The sequence below is a fragment of the Giraffa tippelskirchi genome, chromosome 11 (assembly GCF_054371585.1).
Source record: "Giraffa tippelskirchi isolate mGirTip1 chromosome 11, T2T-mGirTip1v1.2.pri, whole genome shotgun sequence".
NCBI classification, from domain to species: domain Eukaryota; kingdom Metazoa; phylum Chordata; class Mammalia; order Artiodactyla; family Giraffidae; genus Giraffa; species Giraffa tippelskirchi.
The window spans coordinates 1,303,079-1,320,618 of NC_137285.1; the positions used below are offsets into that span (position 1 = coordinate 1,303,079).

At 63.0% G+C, this 17,540-nt stretch overlaps 1 protein-coding gene across 5 annotated transcripts; it reads right to left on the minus strand.

Moving 5' to 3' along the window:
* Positions 1–942: 942 nt before the first annotated feature.
* Positions 943–16,384, minus strand: TOP3B (DNA topoisomerase III beta). 5 transcript variants are annotated; one of them, XM_081542093.1, is made up of 20 exons: positions 16,340–16,384; positions 15,886–16,022; positions 14,160–14,260; positions 13,539–13,706; positions 12,725–12,856; positions 11,849–11,955; positions 10,959–11,033; positions 9,551–9,747; positions 9,130–9,286; positions 8,401–8,514; positions 7,137–7,227; positions 6,729–6,883; positions 6,520–6,625; positions 6,021–6,167; positions 5,772–5,945; positions 4,883–5,011; positions 4,341–4,490; positions 3,939–4,039; positions 3,293–3,494; positions 943–2,951 (listed from the first exon to the last, which is right to left on the minus strand). In XM_081542093.1, exons 4-20 carry the CDS (start codon positions 13,606–13,608, stop codon positions 2,473–2,475), a joined length of 2,586 nt encoding a protein of 861 aa, XP_081398219.1. In that variant the 5' UTR covers positions 13,609–13,706; positions 14,160–14,260; positions 15,886–16,022; positions 16,340–16,384; the 3' UTR covers positions 943–2,472. The 5 variants fall into 5 exon arrangements, with proteins under 5 accessions (XP_081398219.1, XP_081398220.1, XP_081398221.1 ...); XM_081542094.1 differs by lacking the exon at positions 15,886–16,022; XM_081542095.1 differs by lacking the exon at positions 14,160–14,260.
* Between the last annotated feature and the right edge of the window lie 1,156 nt (positions 16,385–17,540).

Consider the following 17,540-nt stretch of genomic DNA (forward strand, 5'->3'; position numbering starts at 1 on the left):
GGTGAAGAAAGCTGAGCACCGAAGAATTGATGCTTTTGAACTGTGGTGTTGGAGAAGACTCTTGAGAGTCCCTTGGACTTCAAGGAGATCCAACCAGTCCATCCTAAAGGAGATCAGTCCTGGGTGTTCATTGGAAGGACTGATGTTGAAGCTGAAACTCCAATACTTTGGTCACCTGATGGGAAGAGCTGACTCATTGGAAAAGACCCTGATGCTGGGAAAGACTGAGGGCAGGAGGAGAGGGGACGACGGAGGATGAGATGGTTGGATGGCATCACCGACTCGCTGGACATGGGTTTGGGTGGACTCCAGGGGTTGGTGATGGACAGGGAGGCTTGGCGTGCTGCAATTTCATGGGGTTGCAAAGAGTCGGACACAACTGAGCGACTGAACTGAACTGAACTTCCTATTGCCACAAACTCACACACTTAGTATCTGCAGGCCTGGAGGTCAGAAGCCTGCAAAGGCTCAATGGCCTACGTTCAAGGGTCATCAGGGCGCCCTTCCTTTCTGGGGGCTCTGGAGGAGGTTTTCCCTCCTTTTTCGGCTTCTAACTGCTCTGCCTCTTTTAACTCATGGTCCCCCCACCTTCAGAGCCAAGAAGACCCTTGTGATGACCATGGGCCACCCAGATGACCCAGAGCAATCTGTTCTCAAGTCAGATAAGCAACCCTAATTCAGCCTGCAGTCCTGATTCCCCTTCACCGCGTCATCTAAGAGCAGCACAGTTCCAGGGCCCAGCACCCGGACATCTCTGGGAGGCTACTTCTCTGCCACCCTAGAGGCCAAGGGAAAAACGGGGCTACGGTACGTGGCTTGTGGGATACTACTTCCGCAACCAGGGATCCACCATATCCCCGGCCGCAGAAGCGGGGAGTCCTAACCACCAGACCGCCAGGTAATTTCTGGAAAGTGTTTTAACACCAAAGAGATAAACGAACATTTAGATCAAAGAAAGTGTTTTAATATATAATATGTTTGTCTTTATATTAATGCAGTTGTAAAGCATAATATAAACTTTTTTGGAAGAGCCCTCAAAAGCCCCACTGACCTCCAGGTGGGCACACGGCCTGTGTCTGGCTCAGGAACTAAGATTCACTAACAGGAGTCTGGAGAACTAACAGTCGGCTGATTTGGAAGGACAGAGACTGGGTAGGGGGTGGATCTAGAAGGCAGGGGGCATCTGGGCAGAGAAGGCAGGGTGGGATCCCTTCTCCTCAGGCATTCCTAGATTCTGTAACCCAACCCCACCCGCAAGTCAGCATGGTGACCCCAGCAAGGCCTGTAGTTGTGCTTCTTATGACCGGTGACCTTCAACGTGTTCCTAGCTGCCCCGTATCCCGTTTCCGTATCAGAGAAAAGGGGGGCAATAGCTGCCAACCTACCCTCCAGGGCTGTTGTGAGACCCTGCTCCAGTGTTTCTCAAAGCGCACCCAGAACCGGTGTGAACTGAAGTTTGAGGACTGCTGTGTGGGTGAGGGGGTCCTGGGACAGCTGACATCCCACAGGCCTCCTGGGCAGGCCCACACAAGGCCCCTCAGCACTGATGCCCCAGAGGCCAGCACCCGGAGGCGGCGGGGAAGCGAGGCATGCCGCCTGGCCAAGCGGCCGCCGGGCCAATCCCACGCCCAGGAGCTGACCGGCCCTGTGGCCCGGGTCAGCTCCAGCCCCGGCTCTACCCTTGGGAAAGGAGCCTCCCACGTTGTTGCCCAGCCCACCCAGCCCAAGTTCCAGCCTCTTGGGTGAATGTACGACCCAGGCAGCGGTCTATGTCTGGGCAGCAGTTCCGACCTGCCCCGCGCACAAGCTTGGGGAGGCGTTTCATGGGACCCCTCAGGCGGAGGCCTGGCAGGGGACCCGAGGTGGACGCCCTGAGGTGGAGTGGGCACAGGAAGCAAGCAGGTACCCTGTGCCCTCAGGTGGAGTGGCTCCCCCCGACCCTGCCGTCTGCTGCCGCCCGCCTCTGTCTGAGGGGACAGCTGTTTGAGAACTGGAAGGGGAACAGGCCTGAGGGTGCCGGGGCACATGCAGCCCCCCCACAGATCCCCCAAGTGAGGAGTGGGGTCTGGCCCCGGGTAGCGGGTGGAGGGCCAACATCCAGGGAGGAGTCCCCCCGGCCTAGGACAGCTAGGGGCGGGCGGCAGGGGCTTCTTGCCTCCCTGTGGCGCCCGAGCACCCTGACACATGCACACGGTCACCATGCCATGTCTCACACGCGCTGGAGCGTGGCGGGCACCCTGGACTGGGTCTCCTCTCGGGTCTGTGTGGTGGCCTCCGTGCAGGACTCGGGCAGGGCAGGCACTCGAGGGGCATGGGCAGAACGAGCAAGAGGCGTGGGGACGGGCCAAGGGCAACGGGGACGGGCACAGCCCTCCAACCGCAGGCAAGGCTGGGGGGCCGCCGGCTCTGCAGAAGACACCGCATTTAATGATCCCCTGGCCTGGAGGCCGCGACACGGGGCCCGGCCGGCCGTCACACGAAGTAGGCGGCCAAGGCTGACATCTTGTCCTTGGGCCGCCTGGGGCCCGGCTTCCCCGCTGGCCTCCGGCCCCGGCCCCGGCCCCGGCCCTGCCTCCGCCCGGGCCCGCGGTGCATGGGGTGGCAGGAGGCCGCGTGCTTCAGCTCCACCAGCTCCTGGAAGACTGGGTCGCAGAAGACGCAGCCCGTGTGCTGCGTGCTGTCGCCCGGCAGCGGGGACTTGGCCTTGTTGAAGTCCACGTCCAGCAGGGCGGCCTCGCAGGCGGCGCACGTCTCGGCAGACACGCGCACGCGGTGGGCGTTCTCGAAGCAGTGGGCCACCACGTTGCACCTGTTGCAGGCCACGCGCCACTTGGGGCCGGAGGTGGGGTCGAGCACCAGCACGCCACTCTCGCACCCCACGCACTGGCCGACGCCCAGCACGCTGAGCGAGTGCGGGCAGCCGGGGTGCGTGCACTCGTTGCAGCCCGCGCCTGTGGGGAGGGCCGCGTGAGGCGCACGCACCGACCCCACCCCGGCGGGGCCCCTCCTCTCGCCCGGCGCACGCAGGCCCTGCGCTCTGCTCCTCTAGGACCTCCGCGACTCTCACGTCGCCCCGCCCCCCTGAGCTTTCCGGAAGGGCGTCCGGGCGCCCTCCGCTCGGGCCCACCCCTCCTTACCCTGCTCCCTGGGGCCCACGTGGGGCCACTGGCTGCCCTGGAAGCTGCTGGCGGGCAGGGACGGGTCTCCCTGAGAAGGGTGGGTGGCCCTCCCAGCACCCTCTCCCCGTGTCCCCGGCCTGGAGTCCAGGGTGGTGCAGGCAGGTGGGGCTCACCCTTCTTCATGTCCCGGAAGGGCGGGTGGTTGGAGCAGTAGGGGCACAGCGGGTAGCTCTTGCCCCTCGAGCCCGACGACCACAGGACCAGCTCAAAGTCGTCCAGCGGGCACCGCAGCTCCTTGTAGAGCTTGATGGTGCCGTTCTGGGGCAGCGTGTAGGTCTCGTCGCAGTGGGAACAGTGCAGGCGACTAGGCTTGGCCTGGGCAGGGTCAGGGGGCGGGGGTCACAGGGTTGCCAGGGCCTCCAGGCCCGCCCACCCACCCTCAGTCTCCCCGGGACACAGAGCAGGGGGCACAACACATCACACACGCAGGTGGAGGGCAGTGTAGAGCGTGGCCAGGACCTCTCAGGCCAGGGTCTCTGGTCACCCAGTCTCAGGGTGCTCGCTGCTTCACAGGCGCACAAAGGTGCTGCTAAAATCCCACGTGTGCATTAGTTCTCGTGACAGCAAAGAACGCGGGGTCAGGAGCGCGTGGACGGCACGTGGTTCAGGGGCCTCACATGGGGAGAGGACGCTTCTGGGTCTGAGGGCAGCGCTGGGCGTCTGCTGGCAAAACTGCCTGGGCCTCGCAGTCACTCCACGTGAAGGCCGCCAGAGCAAGGCTGCCGGGAGGCGAGACTGCATGCACACGCGCCCTCCTACCTGGATGTACTTCATGAACCGGTGGCACTTCCCGCAGCGGGAGAGGGGCTTGCCCGTGGCGGCCAGGGGCGAGAAGGACACCTCCATCAGTTCATCCATGCCTGAAACCCAGCAGGGCGGGAGTCACAGCCCAGCCCTGGCCGCCACCTCCCCACGGCTGGCGTACTGGGTTGGCTGCAGGGACCACCGCACGTGGCCAAGAGTGACCCTGATGGTGGGTGATGGCGCGGCCAGGGCAGCCCCGTTTGTGAGACGAGCCGTGCGCACCGAGGCGCTATCACCACGCTCACCTTGGGGTCCCGACAACCCCCTGGAGCCAGGGCCTGGGAGCAGGACTCCAAGAGGGGGATGACGGACCTGAGTCGGGTCCCCGGCTGAGGGGCAGGGAAGGGGCACACTCACCCGCGATAGAGTCCACGAAGTAGTGGAACTTCCTCTTGAAGACGTCCAGGGTGTGGGCCAGCACCTGGCGGAAGTCAGCTCTGCCCTGAGCGATTAGGTTCAGCTGCTTCTCCACGGCACTGCGGATGGTGGGCAACACCAGCTCGGCATCTGCGGGCAGGCGGGGGCACTGTGAGCCCTCGCACTGCGTGCAGGGATAGGGCTCCCGCCTGTGATCTCCCCAGGAGCCCTGCGTGGGGGACCAGGGCATCCTGTCACAGGACGGTGTCACCGGACGGGCTGCCCGGCTGAGCTCTGTGCCATCTCCCACGGCCCTTGGGGACCCCTCAGGGCAGATACAGGGCCCAGAAGCAAGGACCCCAGGGCTGGCCAGGAGCCAGTCTGCAGGAATCCAGGCCGCCCCTCTCAGACCCCAACACTTCAGAAGGCCATCAGCCCGGCCGGGGCGGGCCCTGGGATGGGAGGCATGGCTGGGGCATGGCCCCAGGATGGGAGGCGTGGCTGGGGCATGCCCTGCAGTGGGGACAGGGCCGGGGGCTCACCGATCTTGTAGTAGCCGTGTACCAGCACGATGCCGAGGTTGGTGGGCTTAAGCCGGCGCCCGCTCTCCACAACCACATAGTTGCGCTGGCAGATGTTGTTGATGTGTACAGGGATGCTGGCATCCGTCCCTGGGCACAGCACGGACTCGGCTCTCCCTCCGCCCACCCTGCGAAGCCGGCTTCTCAGCCCCGCCCCCTGGCGCCCCAGACTGTCCCGCAGAGGCTCCGGGTGGCTCAGAGATGAGGGAGCTCAGCCGCTTGCCCCTCGCGTCTGGGGAATGTGACCTCCTGAGCCTCTCCCCACCTCGCCCCCGCGGCACCCGCACCGTTCCAGAACCAGGGCCCAGACCCACGCACACAGAACTCCACTGCCAAGTGGTCCCCCAGCACCTGGCAGACCCGCCGGCTGCCTGGCCCCGGGGCCCCTCCTGATCGGCCCCAGGGACATGTCCAGTTGCTGGACGTCCCACAGCCGTTCACAGCCTGTCAGCCTTTAGGGGCCTGGTCCCCTAGTGGGGCACGGGGCTGGCTCCAGGGGTGTGAAGACTTGGGTCACAGCCCTGGGCCTGGGGTCTGGGCGAGACCCCGCACCCGCGGAGCAGCGGCCACACGAGCTCCTGAGGACGCCACCCCCACGTGTAGCTTCCAGCCCCAGGGAACAGTGCTGTGGGGCCTGGGCCTTCCTGTCGTCCATGGACTTGACCTGAACTTTGTTCTCCCTGAGAGTGAGTCAGGGGCCCCCTTGGCCAACGCTCAGCCCGGGAGGTGGAGCTAGTGCCAAGGATACATCTCTGGCATCAAGGCCAGGTCCGGAGGCGGAGGCCTCAGCCAGGGCCCCCAGCTGCCCTGCCCCACTCTGCCGGCCACAGCGCGCCCGGGCGGGACCCACCGATGCCGTGCTTCTCCATGAGCGTGATGAGCTCAGCCTCCGTCAGGTAGTCCGGCGGGCTCGTCTGCTTCTCCAGCAGCTTGACCTCGGCCACGGCCAGGGTGTCGCCCTTCTGGCAGGTGGGCAGGCTCTCCTCCAGGGGCACACTCTGCCAGGGCATGATCTCCGTGAAGCCTGCAGAGACAGGGCGCCGGCCCTCAGGATGTGCGCCCGTGTCGGTGGAGGGGAGCCGCCCGCCGCGGCCCCTACCTGGGGAGAGGACGGTCTTGCCGGTGCAGGTGAAGCGCTCGGGCCCGAGGCGGAAGGAGACGCTGCTGTGCAGGTACTTGCAGTCATGGCTGACGGTGGCGATGAAGTGCCTGGTGATGTACTCGTAGAGACGCCAGGCCTCGCCCCCTGCCACAGGCGCCGCCGCTCAGCGCCAGGCTCGGGCACCAGGCAGCACCTCGCGTGGGAGGCAAAGGCTCCCCACAGTCTAGCTTCACCCTGCCCCGCCTGGCCTTCTGCCCCAGGGCCTCCCGAGGCAGCGCCTGCCCCCGTGTCACACACCCGCCACCACGTCACTCCTGTCCCGGCCCCGGCGATGGAGCACAGCTTTCAGATGGCCCCACACCGCCATGGGGCCTGACCCCTCCAGAGATGGGGTCAGCAGCGTGCCTCGCCCTGCCCTCCTGTGAAGCTCGAAGCACGCGTGCGTGCATACATGTGTGCGCACCAGAGGGTGTGACCATCTGGGGGAGCCCCATACCTAACTCGGCCTCCGTGGCAGACTTCATGGGGGTGATGGGGGGATGGTCGCCAGCGTCGTGGCCCTTCCGTGGGCGGTTGATACCTTCCGCTAAGAGCCGCTTCACCTGCGGGGGGAGCCGGGATGGAGTGGGGTGTGAGCCAGGCACGGCCCCAGCCCTCGCAGGGCGCGCGGCCGCCCGTCTTGGCCTAGGGCGCGGGCCGGCTCACCGTGTCAGCCCAGTAGGGGTGGTTGGCCTGCTGCCGCAGAGGCCCCTTCAGGTCGAAGCTCTCGGGGTAGTGGGTGGTCTCGGTGCGCGGGTAGCTGATGTAGCCCTGCGTATAGAGCCGCTCGGCAATCTGCATGGCATGCTGTGGGCCCATTCCTGCCAGAGACGCAGGCTCAGTGCCCAGACACTGGGTGCCCCAGGCTAGGCGCTCAGGCTCCTGGGAGGCCAGTGCCCATGTCCACAGGCCCAACTCAAGGCCGAGTTCCCCCAGCAAGGCGGGCGCGGTCGACCGGCACGGCCCTCGAGACACGGCCGGCCCCTTGCCTGGTGGCAACCACCCCTTCCTATCAGCCAGGCAGCCTGTGCTTCCAATTCACGAGACCCGGAGAGAAACAACACCCGCACTTACCCAGGGCAGAGCTGGCCACACGCAGCATCTCCACGGTGTTCAGGGCCAGGGGCCGCTGCTTGGCCTTCTCCTTCCTGCTCGTGGCCTCCACCTGGGGAGGGAGCGGAATCAGGGCGGGGCGGGCAGGTGCCGGGGGCAGGCGCGGGAGGAGCTGCCGAGGGTCTGACTAGTCCGTCCTCTGGGATTCTCTAGCTCTCTTTACAGTGGCCTCACAACTCAAATGAACATTTGTTCAGGCCCAAGAAAGGAAAGACAATTCTCGAGACTTTCGGGAGAGAAACCCTGGAGGAGTCAGGAGAAGGGGCTGCTCGTTGGGGACCCGATGGGAGCCAGCATCTCCATCCGCGGGGAAGGCGGGGCTCCTGGGAGGGCCCATCGCAGGGGCAGCCGCTTGCCACTCACCGGGCCGCAAGTGTTGCTGCACCTTCTGATATGTCAGGAAAAGCGGGAAGGCGGGACTCTCTCTGTGAAACCCCTTGACTTCTAACCAGGCCACCATGAGGAGCTCAGTGAGCAGCTCCCACCCGCGGAGAAGCGAGGCTAGCAACCAGCTCAGCCTCTGGGCTGAACGGCCGTTGAAGAGATGACCGTCCTGTCTACAGCAGAAGCAATCCAGGCTTCTCAACCGCCATGCCCACCCCTGCCAACCTCATGTGAACCCAGCCAGGGCCACACCCTGAGCTCTGGACAAGACGCAGCAGTGGAGGCTGGGATCACGACAGGGAGGCCCAGACAAGGTGGCCGTCACGGGCAGAAGCGTGGGGCAGCTTTGGAAGCAGCTCCAGCGCCTGAATCGATTGCACTGAGCAAGACGGACCCAAGAAGGCACGACCGCAGGGCACAAGCCGCCACAGCCACGGACCCGCCAGTCCCGCGCAGCCAGCCACGCGGCCGTGCTTCCAATTCCCGAGGCCCTGAGTGAGAAACTGGCATGCGAGGCCAGGAGAGCTGACGGCCTGGAGCCGCCGCGCTGACTGTGGGCCCGGGGTTCTCTCTGCGGGCACAGGGCCCTCTGGCTGGACGTGCCACCGAGGACGGACATCGGGGTGGAATCCCCCAAGCAAGGGGATGCCACAGGGCGCGTGCCCCAGTCAGAGCAGGCAGCTGTGTGGTGGCCACGGCCTGGGGGGGCGGGGGGGGATCGTGGAGGGGGCGTGTGTGGAAGTAACTCCTCTTTTTTCTAAAAGGTGTCTGTGTTCCAGGAAGACAGAGGGAGACCTGCGCCCTGCTCAGCAGAGGCCTCCGCGGCCCCGGGGCAGCCCACCTGGGCCTCTTTCTCGAGCCTGGTCATGTTCAGGAACATCTGTGCGATCTCCCGGTCGAATACGCGCACGCGGTCCCAGTCCAGGAGGAGGGACCGGTCTTTATCGACGTCCACCTGCAGGAGGGGGACAGGAGGAGAGCTGGGGAGAGACAGCATCCAGATGAGCCACCGCCCGCGGGGACAGTCCAGGCAGGTAGAGCTGGTCCTTGCTCAGGCCTGGCTCGAAGGGCTCACGGCCAGACCTGTTCAGGGCCGTGGCTGCCCCGAGCACAGGCTGCTCTGACAGGGGCCTCCCACTGAGATGAGGGAGACAGTTTCAAGACAGGAGCCCAGCGCCAAGGCTGAGGTGTCCTCAGGGGTGTCCCAGCCCCACCTCTCATCCCCCCTGCAGGCCCTAGGCCTGGCCCACCCGGGGAACCCAGCCCCATGTGGACGGCAGCGGCTCCATGTTATACTCGGAGTCTTACGGGAAGCTTCCATCTTATTGGAGAACGTGTTCCAAGACTTTTGAGAAGCTGGAAGGCCACTGGCCCATGGCCCTCAGTCCAGTCCTAGGACCTGACCGCCCCAGCCGTGGACCTGACCCTGTGCTGGCCGGCCCTTTCCTGCACCCACGGTGGGACAGCGGTCCACATCTGTGCCCTGGGCCGGGGGACCACGATGACGGTGGAGGCGCTGACGCCACCCCCAAGCCCAGCGAGGCCCGGAGGAACGGGGAAGGCCACGGACCTTGGCCTGCAGCACCCAGTATGTCTCCGGCTTGAAGGACTGGATTTTGTCATGCCTCTCCACACAGAACCCCAGCGTGGGGGTCTGGCACGGCCCGAAGGAGATGAGCGAGCTGTCCAGGTTGCCGTATTTCCCCTGGAAGTATTTCGTCTGGAACCTGTGAAGGGGATCGGGGAGAGGAGGACGCTCTGGTCAGGCACCCACTCGCACAGCGGCCCCAGGTGCTGGGGCGGGTGGACAGACGGAAGCCACACACTGCGCCCTGCTCGGCAGACGGGCGGAAAGGGCAGCAGCTCTGAGTACCCCGCCCGCCCTCACTGCCGCGGGGGCCTCATGGTCTGCGTCAGCGAGACAGCTGTCTCAGGGACTGAGAAGGCGGACGGTCTCCTGTCTCTGGTCGGGTCTGGGGGGCAGGGGGCACCTCGTGAAGGCACAGCCGATGCGGAGGTCCAGCTCCTGCCGCGCGTCCACCGAGAGTGCCTCGTTGTGGTCAGGCTCGCCCAGGCGGGCCATGGCAGCGCAGATGTCCGTGTCCGTGATGGAGCTGAAGCGGGCCCGGAACACCGTCTTCTCGCCGCCGTGGGCCTGATTCATGACAGGCAGCACCGCGTCCAGCACCTGGGGGGCCCGGCAGTGATGCCCACGGCTCACACAGGCGCCCGGCCCCCCACTCCTGCCCGCAGCCTTGGTCTCCACGGGCCTCCGGCCACCACGCTTCCTTCCCCTCCATGCTCACACCCTTCTTTCCCTACGGCAGCTTCCACCCTCAACCAGGAGGTGCTACTGCCAGGGACACAAGAGATCCCAGCCGCTAAGTCCACCTTCTCAAGGAGGGTGTGGGGAGGGGTGTGGCATTTGGGAGACCCTCCAGCAACAGGAGGGAAGACAGAGACGAGAAAAGAGGGAAAGGTAGCAGGCGAGTAGGAGTGGGGGCTCCGGACCACAGCACGGCGGGCCTGGGGGTCCCGGAGCCCAGACTCACTAAGAGTCATGCAGGCAGCACAGTGAGGGGTGGGCGCCGAGCCTGGCCACGCGGCTTCCTTACGGGGACGACGATGTCCACCCCACACCGAAAGCCCTGAAGAGGCGCAGGGGTAGGGGCGGGGCCGGGAGAGGGCCCCAGGCAAGAGCGGGGTGTCACAGCCCGAGGGGCTCCTGTGGAGGCAGGCCTGGGAGTGGCACCCGCCCTGGGGCTGGCAGAGGCGGGGCGGGCATCGTGGTGAAGCACAGAGCTGGCAGGGGTGAGAGAGGGGTGACAGGGCGCCCGGCCGCAGGGCTGAGGTCCTGGCGCGGGGCTGGGAGGGCCCGATGCTCAGAAGCCACGCTCTCCTCCGGGCAGCCCTCCGCCGGGGAAATCCTGCCCCACCACTTCTCCACAAGCTGCCCACCAGGCAACGGGATGCTCCCGCCCCGGGCACAGCCCCTGCACCATCACCCTCCACGGATCTCCAGAACGCCGGAGAAAGGCACCGGAGCTGGGGCCCTGGCCCCCTGTGCAGCAGCCCGCGGGGTGCAGGATGGACGGCCGCGCGGACCCCCAGCCCCTCGGGGCCCTGGCCCCCCGTGCAGCAGCCCGCGGGGTGCAGGCTGGCCTGCTGCGCTGACCCCCAGCTCCTCGGGGCCCTGGCCCCCAGGGCGGTAGCCCGTGGGGTGAAGGATGGACGGCCGCGCGGACCCCCAGCCCCTCGGGGCCCTGGCCCCCCGTGCAGCAGCCCGCGGGGTGCAGGCTGGCCTGCTGCGCTGACCCCCAGCTCCTCGGGGCCCTGGCCCCCAGGGCGGTAGCCCGTGGGGTGAAGGATGGACGGCCGCGCGGACCCCCAGCCCCTCACCTCGAAGCAGATGTTCTCACCCTCCTTGTCGCAGTCCAGCCACAGCACGATGCAGTCGCAGCCCCTGCCTTCCACCTGCACACAGACAGGCAGCGGGCACTGCCCAGCCCCACCCCACCCCCGCCCGGCACACAGACCCAGCCCCGAGCCCCCTCAGGAGACCTGGAGCCCAGGGCAGGAGTCACCAGGCAGAGTCACTGCCTGGCTCAGCCTCTCAGCAAAGAATGTCATTTAGAACTGCTAGTTTTTAGACCAAAAAACATAATAAATGCCATGAGACCTTAATCCCCAAAACTGCATCCAAAAAAAAAAAAAGACTGAAATGAAATGACTAAACATTAACAGCAGTCGTCTTAGATGGTTAGGTTACAGTCGTCTTAGGTGGTGAGATCACAGTCATCTTAGATGGTGAGGTTACAGATACATTTTTTTCTTCCTCCTTACTTGTATTTTCTAACTTTTATCATGGGTTTGCATTATTTTTATTGTTCTTTATTTCTGGAAGTTTTACTTTTTTAGTTTTACTTCTGGCTGCATGGGGATCTCACTGCTGTGCGTGGCCCTCTCGTTGCGGCGAGGGGGGCCGCTGTCTCGTCGCGGTGCGGCAGGAAGCCCGGCTCTGGAGCGCAGGCTCAGCCCTCGGGGTGCACGGGCTTAGTTCCCCCGCAGCACATGGAGTCTTCCCGGACCAGGGATTGAACCCGCGTCCCCTGCGCTGGCAGGCAGATTCTTAGCCACTGGACTCCCAGGGAAGTCCCCGTGTTTACATTTGTTTTAGAACCCGCCACCACCAAACCATTTTAAGGGCAGGACGCTGGCCTGAGGGCTGAGTGACGGGGGTGCCCAGACCATGAAGGGGAGGCATGGGCCCCGGGGAGGCCCAGACGCACCTGCAGGAACTTCACCATGTTCAGCTTGGGGTTGGCCTCCTTCTTCTCCGTCGGGGCCTGGCTGAACAGCTCAGCGGGGTCCACCTTGTCCCACTTGTTGTACTTTCCTGTAACACACACCGGGACATCAGGATCACACGTCACACCTACGGGACCGGGACCCCAGGATGGGGAGGCTCCGAGCAGGGCCTCCCTTGCTCGGGAGCTGGCCAGCTCTGGGCGGGCCTGCGGCGGGGGCACTGATCCTGGCGGGCTGACTGCCAAGGCAAGAGGCACGCTGCTCAGCCCGCCTCCTCCCCCAGCCGGTGTCTTCGCCCTCTCCCCACCCAGCGCTCGGCCGGCCCTGACAAGCATTCAGCAGATCCGGGGGGCTCGGTGTCCTCAGGCCCCTTGGCCCGTGCACTGCCCCCCACTTCTCTACTTGAGGCTCAGGGTGCAGGGGGCCTGGACGATCCTGGGAGGCGATGGCTCTGTCCTCAGACCCTTCACACACGAGGAGCAGACAAGCACTGAGGCCCAGAGTCCAGGTCGGACCCACAGCAACCGCGGCCCTGGATCCAGCCCATGGGGTCACTGGCGCTGGCCTTCCGATGCCGGCCGCCGAGTGACTGCAGACAACGGGCACCCTCGGCAGGCAGCCGCCTGCTCCAGAACACCCGCACGGGCCAGGCTCCTGCTCAGGCGCACGCCACCACCTCCATGCGGGCCACTGCTGGGGCGGGGACTGCAGGGCAGCCCTCCACAGCCTGCTGGCCTCAGACTCACCGGTTCTGGACAAACCTCTCTGCCCCGAGCCCGCCCAGGCTTCCTGGGGGCGCGGGCAGCACCGGGCAGGGTTCCTGGGTGGAATGCGGGGTGGGCGGGGGCGGGGCTCACCCAGGAAGTCCAGCGTCATCACGTGGCCGCAGACGGACGTCATCTTGAAGCGGACCGGCTGGCCCGCGAAGGTGCCGCTGTACTCATGCACCGAGCACGTCCCGTTCAGCCCTTTGCGCGAGGACATGCTGCCTGCGGGAGAGGCACGGGCGGGCAGGGGCCGGGCCCGCCCCACAGGGCTCAGAGACCACTCGATGGCTGTTTGCATCTCTGTATTCACGCCTGAATTTGATTCCTGTCTCTTTCAGACCCTCCTCAGAAATGCCCCGGACACACCCTCACTGTCGACCCCAGGGTGACCTCCTGACACCCCACGGAGAGTCCTTCTGCTGGTCTCTCTCGGCCTCTGGGGACCAGGCCCCCCCCCTCCAGACCACAACTTCTCAGCCTGCTGCTCTGGGGTCTCCTCTTCCCTCAGCTGCTGGACCAAGGGGGGGTCAAGGCAGACGCTTGCCATCTCTGCGTCCCCAGCACCCAAGTACCCGGGGCCAGGGTGGGGCGAGGGCAGCTGTTGTCGATTCCTGGTGCCCTGGGGTCCACTCTGCCCGCACGTTGCTCCCGCAGCAGCCTGCCCGCCGCGAGCTCCTAGTCACGCCTGGGGGAGACCCGGCTCACGCTGAATGTGGAGGTAATGGCACCCCACAGGGACCAAGTGATTCAGGGGCCGAGGGCTTCATCCATGCCCGCTGTTCGCGAACAGACTCGATTCCAAGGGCCTGGGGCTGCTTCGGAAGAAGGCAGGCCTGACTGGCGGGGCAGGAGGGCTCACACTCCCAGACCAAAGCCGCCAAGGACGCTGGAGCTGCCCTCTTACCTCGAGAGAGGATCCTGGCGATGGACTGGGCCAAGGACGGCTTCTCGGCCACCATGAGCACGGTCTTCATCTTGCCGTGGGCTGCCAGAGCCCTGCCTCACTCCACGCTCGGGAAACGGCTCAGACGCTGCGCTGGGGCAGCATCACGCTGCTGCATGCAGCCAACTCCTGAGACAAAAGACACACAAAGAACAGTGAGGCTTCCGGCACAACCTGCCACTCTGAACAATCAAACACACCTGAGGTGAGAAACTCGGGGAACCTGAAGGCCTCTCACAGACAACCGCCCAGAGCAACCGGACCGGCTCCAGGCGAGGCGGCCCCATGACCCCAGGCTGATATCGGCCCCAAATTTGGGCTAGGAAGCCTTGGGGGGCGCCTTTGGGCCTGGCCCCCTCCAGTGGAGCTTTTACCCCCGGGGCCAAGAGCGGCATCTCCACCTTGGCTGAGCATCAGGGTGCCCTGAGCACCTTACTCAGGGCACATGCCCAGGCCAGGCACCATGTCCTCCTGACCCCCGAGCGGGCTGAGACCCACTAGCCAGGGGATCCAGACGCCAGCAGAGCTCGCCTGGCTCTTCCCAACAGGCTCCAACCGCCCTGCCCTCCCGCCCTGCCTCACCTCTGCAGGCCAGGCTCCAGCCAGTTAACTAGAACGCTGTGGTCTAAAGAAGGAACTATGCAGCTCCGAGGATCTCCCACCTTGGTGACTGAATCAAACACCTATGCGGTCAGGGAAAGAAGCCTTTTTTAAGCTTCTCCTTTGCAGGCGGGGCTACAGCTGTAAACACCACTTCCTTGAATCTTTAATGAGCAATTCTACTTTAGAGACCTGACTTCGATCCCTGGGTGGGGAAGATCCCCTGGAGAAGGGAAAGGCTACCCACTCCAGTATTCTGGCCTGGAGAATTCCATGGACTGTATAATCCAGGGGGTCTGAGTCGGACACGACTGAGCGACTTTCACTTTTCACTTTCACTACAAGGACTTTGTTGGAACTCTTTAAACTACGAGTAGACTAAGGTTGCACTCATCTCCCACGCTAGTAACGTAATGCTCAAAATTCTCCAAGCCAGGCTTCAGCAATACATGAACCGTGAGCTTCCAGATGTTCAAGCTGGATTTAGAAAAGGCAGAGGAATCAGAGATCAAATTGCCAACATCCACTGGATCACTGAAAAAGCAAGAGAGGTCCAGAAAAACATCTACTTCTGCTTTATTGACTATGCCACAGCCTTTGACTATGTGGATCACAATAAACTGTGGAAAATTCTGAAAGAGATGGGAATACCAGACCACCTGACCTGCCTCTTGAGAAATCTGTATTCAGGTCAGGAAACAACAGTTAGAACTGGTCATGGAACAACAGACTGGTTCCAAATAGGAAAAGGAGTACATCAAGGCTGTATACTGTCACCCTGCTTATTTAACTTATATGCAGAGTACATCATGAGAAACGCTGGGCTGGAAGAAGCACAAGCTGGAATCAAGATTGCCGGGAGAAATATCAATAACCTCAGGTATGCAGATGACACCACCCTTATGGCAGAAAGCGAAGAAGAACTAAAGAGCCTCTTGATGAAAGTGAAAGAGGAGAGTGAAAAAGTTGGCTTAAAGCTCAACATTCAGAAAACTAAGACCATGGCATCCGGTCCCATCACTTCATGGCAGATAGATGGGGAAAAAGTGGCAACACTGGCTGACTTTATTTTTCTGGGCTCCAAAATCACTGCTGATGGTGATTGCAGCCATGAAATTAAAAGACGCTTACTCCTTGGAAGGAAAGTTATGACTAACCTAGACAGCACATTAAAAAGCAGAGACGTTACTTTGCCAACAAAGGTCTGTCTCGTCAAGGCTATGGTTTTTCCAGTAGTCATGTATAGATGTGAGAGTTGGACTATAAAGAAAGCTGAGCACCGAAGAATTGATGCTTTTGAACTGCGGTGTTGGAGAAGAGTCTTGAGAGTCCCTTGGACTGCAAGGAGATCCAACCAGTCCATCCTAAAGGGGATCAGTCCTGAGTGTTCATTGGAAAGACTGATGTTGAAGCTGAAACTCCAATCCTTTGGCCACCTGATATGAAGAACTGACTCACTGGAAAAGATCCTGATGCTGGGAAAGATTGAAGGCAGGAGGAGAAGGAGACGACAGAGGATGAGACGGTTGGATGGCATCACTGACCCAATGGAGATGGGTTTGAGTAAACTCCCGGAGTTGGTGATGGACAGGGAGGGCTGGCGTGAGGCAGTCCATGGGGTCGCAAAGAGTCGGACACGACTGAGCGATTGAACTGAACTGATCTGAACTGAGACTGAGGGTCAGAACAGCTGAGACTAGTGTCAGACCTTTGCCAAGGCTCTCGGGACCCCGGCTCGCTGACCACCAAGCCCGCGCTGGGCTGACTCCTCACGTCCCCTTCTCGAGCGAGAGCGAAGCCAGACGAGGCCACCGGGAGAAAGCAGCGCTCAGGATTCCAGCGAATCTGCTCAGATAAGTGCCTTTCGTCGCCCCCGCCCTCCCATACACCCTGGGCGCCCTCCGGACCGGACCAGGCTGGGCCGGGCCGGGCCGGGGGCGGAGCCTGGACCGTAACCCCGCCCGACGCCACCTCAGTCCCCATCCGCGACGCAGACCCCGCTCGGTGCAGACGGGCCCCGGCCACAGCGCCCGCTCCCTCCGGACGTTCCCCGAACCCGCCCGCCCGGGAGGAGGCGCCGAGACTGCCGAGGTGACCTGGGACCGGCGCCTATCCGCGGGGCTGGACCCGTGCCCCAAACCGCCCAGCGCCCCGCCGCTCACCTGCGTCCCGCCTCCCGCTCCTGGAGGCCTGCGCCATCTGCTTCCGGGTTCGCCGCCATCTGCTTCCGGGTCCGCCGCCATCTGCTTCCGGGTCCGTCCGCGGACAGCGTTCCCCACCGCCCTGCCCTCCGGCGCCGCACGCCCGCACTTATGGGTTCCGAGGCTCGAGAGTTCCGAGGCAGATCCTCCAGTCGGCCCGAGCACGTGGGGTCACAGGGGTTCCCCCCAAAACCTTCCATCTCATTCTTTCCCCGCCGCGGGGAGGCAATAATGGCAATTACCTACAAAGAGGAAAACTGGATGATAAGCATGAAGACGTATCTACTACTAATAAACTAAAAACTACCGATGCGTGTATAGTAGGCTTCTTTGAATGCTATAAACATTGTGGAATGCGTGGATGAGCTAATGTAAGACCTATCTGGAAAATGGATTGGAAAATAAAAATAACCTTTTGTGTTAGAGTAATGGGTTTCTGGGAGATTTAAAATAATTTTCGTGGCTTTATTTTAACATCTTTCTTTATGGAGAATGTTTAATTTTATTTATTTTTGGTTGTGCCGTCTTTGCTGTGCGGGGGCTTTCTCTAGTTGCTGGGGGTGCGGGCTCCTCTTCGCTGCCTCGCACAGGCTGCTCGTCGCCGTGGCCTTCTGCTGCAGAGCGCCGGCTCTAGGCCTGCAGTAGTTGCAGCACAGTAGCTGTGGGGCCCCGGCTTTGGTTGCCCCAGGGTGTGTGGAAACTTCACACACCAGGGACCGAACCCTTGTCCCCTGGACTGGCAGGCGAGTTCTTAGCCACTGGACCACCAGGGAAGCCCAACAATCTGATTCTGACCCTGGCTACGTGGAGTTAGGGCAACTGGCGCAAGTTAGGGACCCCGCAAACCCCTCCCCCCCAAAAAAACCCATCCCTCATTTCAGACACCAGCTGCAAACTCAGCTATCCGAAGGCCACCTATATTTCTGACCAGATGGCCACAAGTTTTGGGGGGGATGTTCCCCAAACTCCCTCAGGCTGAATGACTTGGTAGAAACCCTCGCAGAACTGAAGAAAGCGCCATCGTCGTGATTGCAGTTTTGTTGTAAAGGCTACAGACCAGGAGCAGTCATCGGAGAGCAGCACCAGGGGTGGGGGGCCCAGAGGTGGGCTGCTGTGTCCTCAGGCCGCCTCTCCATCCGGCACGTCCACGGTCCGGCAGCCT

Bases quoted from the DNA above. Each gene is read 5' to 3' on its own strand.
- TOP3B (XM_081542092.1), bottom strand. From the start codon at position 13,608: ATGAAGACCGTGCTCATGGTGGCCGAGAAGCCGTCCTTGGCCCAGTCC. The intron at 11,034-11,848 runs GTGCGTCTGGGC...GTCTGTGTGCAG, and splicing joins ACATGGTGAAGTTCCTGCAG to GTGGAAGGCAGGGGCTGCGA. The intron at 9,287-9,550 runs GTGCCCCCTGCC...TCCCCTTCACAG, and splicing joins ATCGGCTGTGCCTTCACGAG to GTTCCAGACGAAATACTTCC.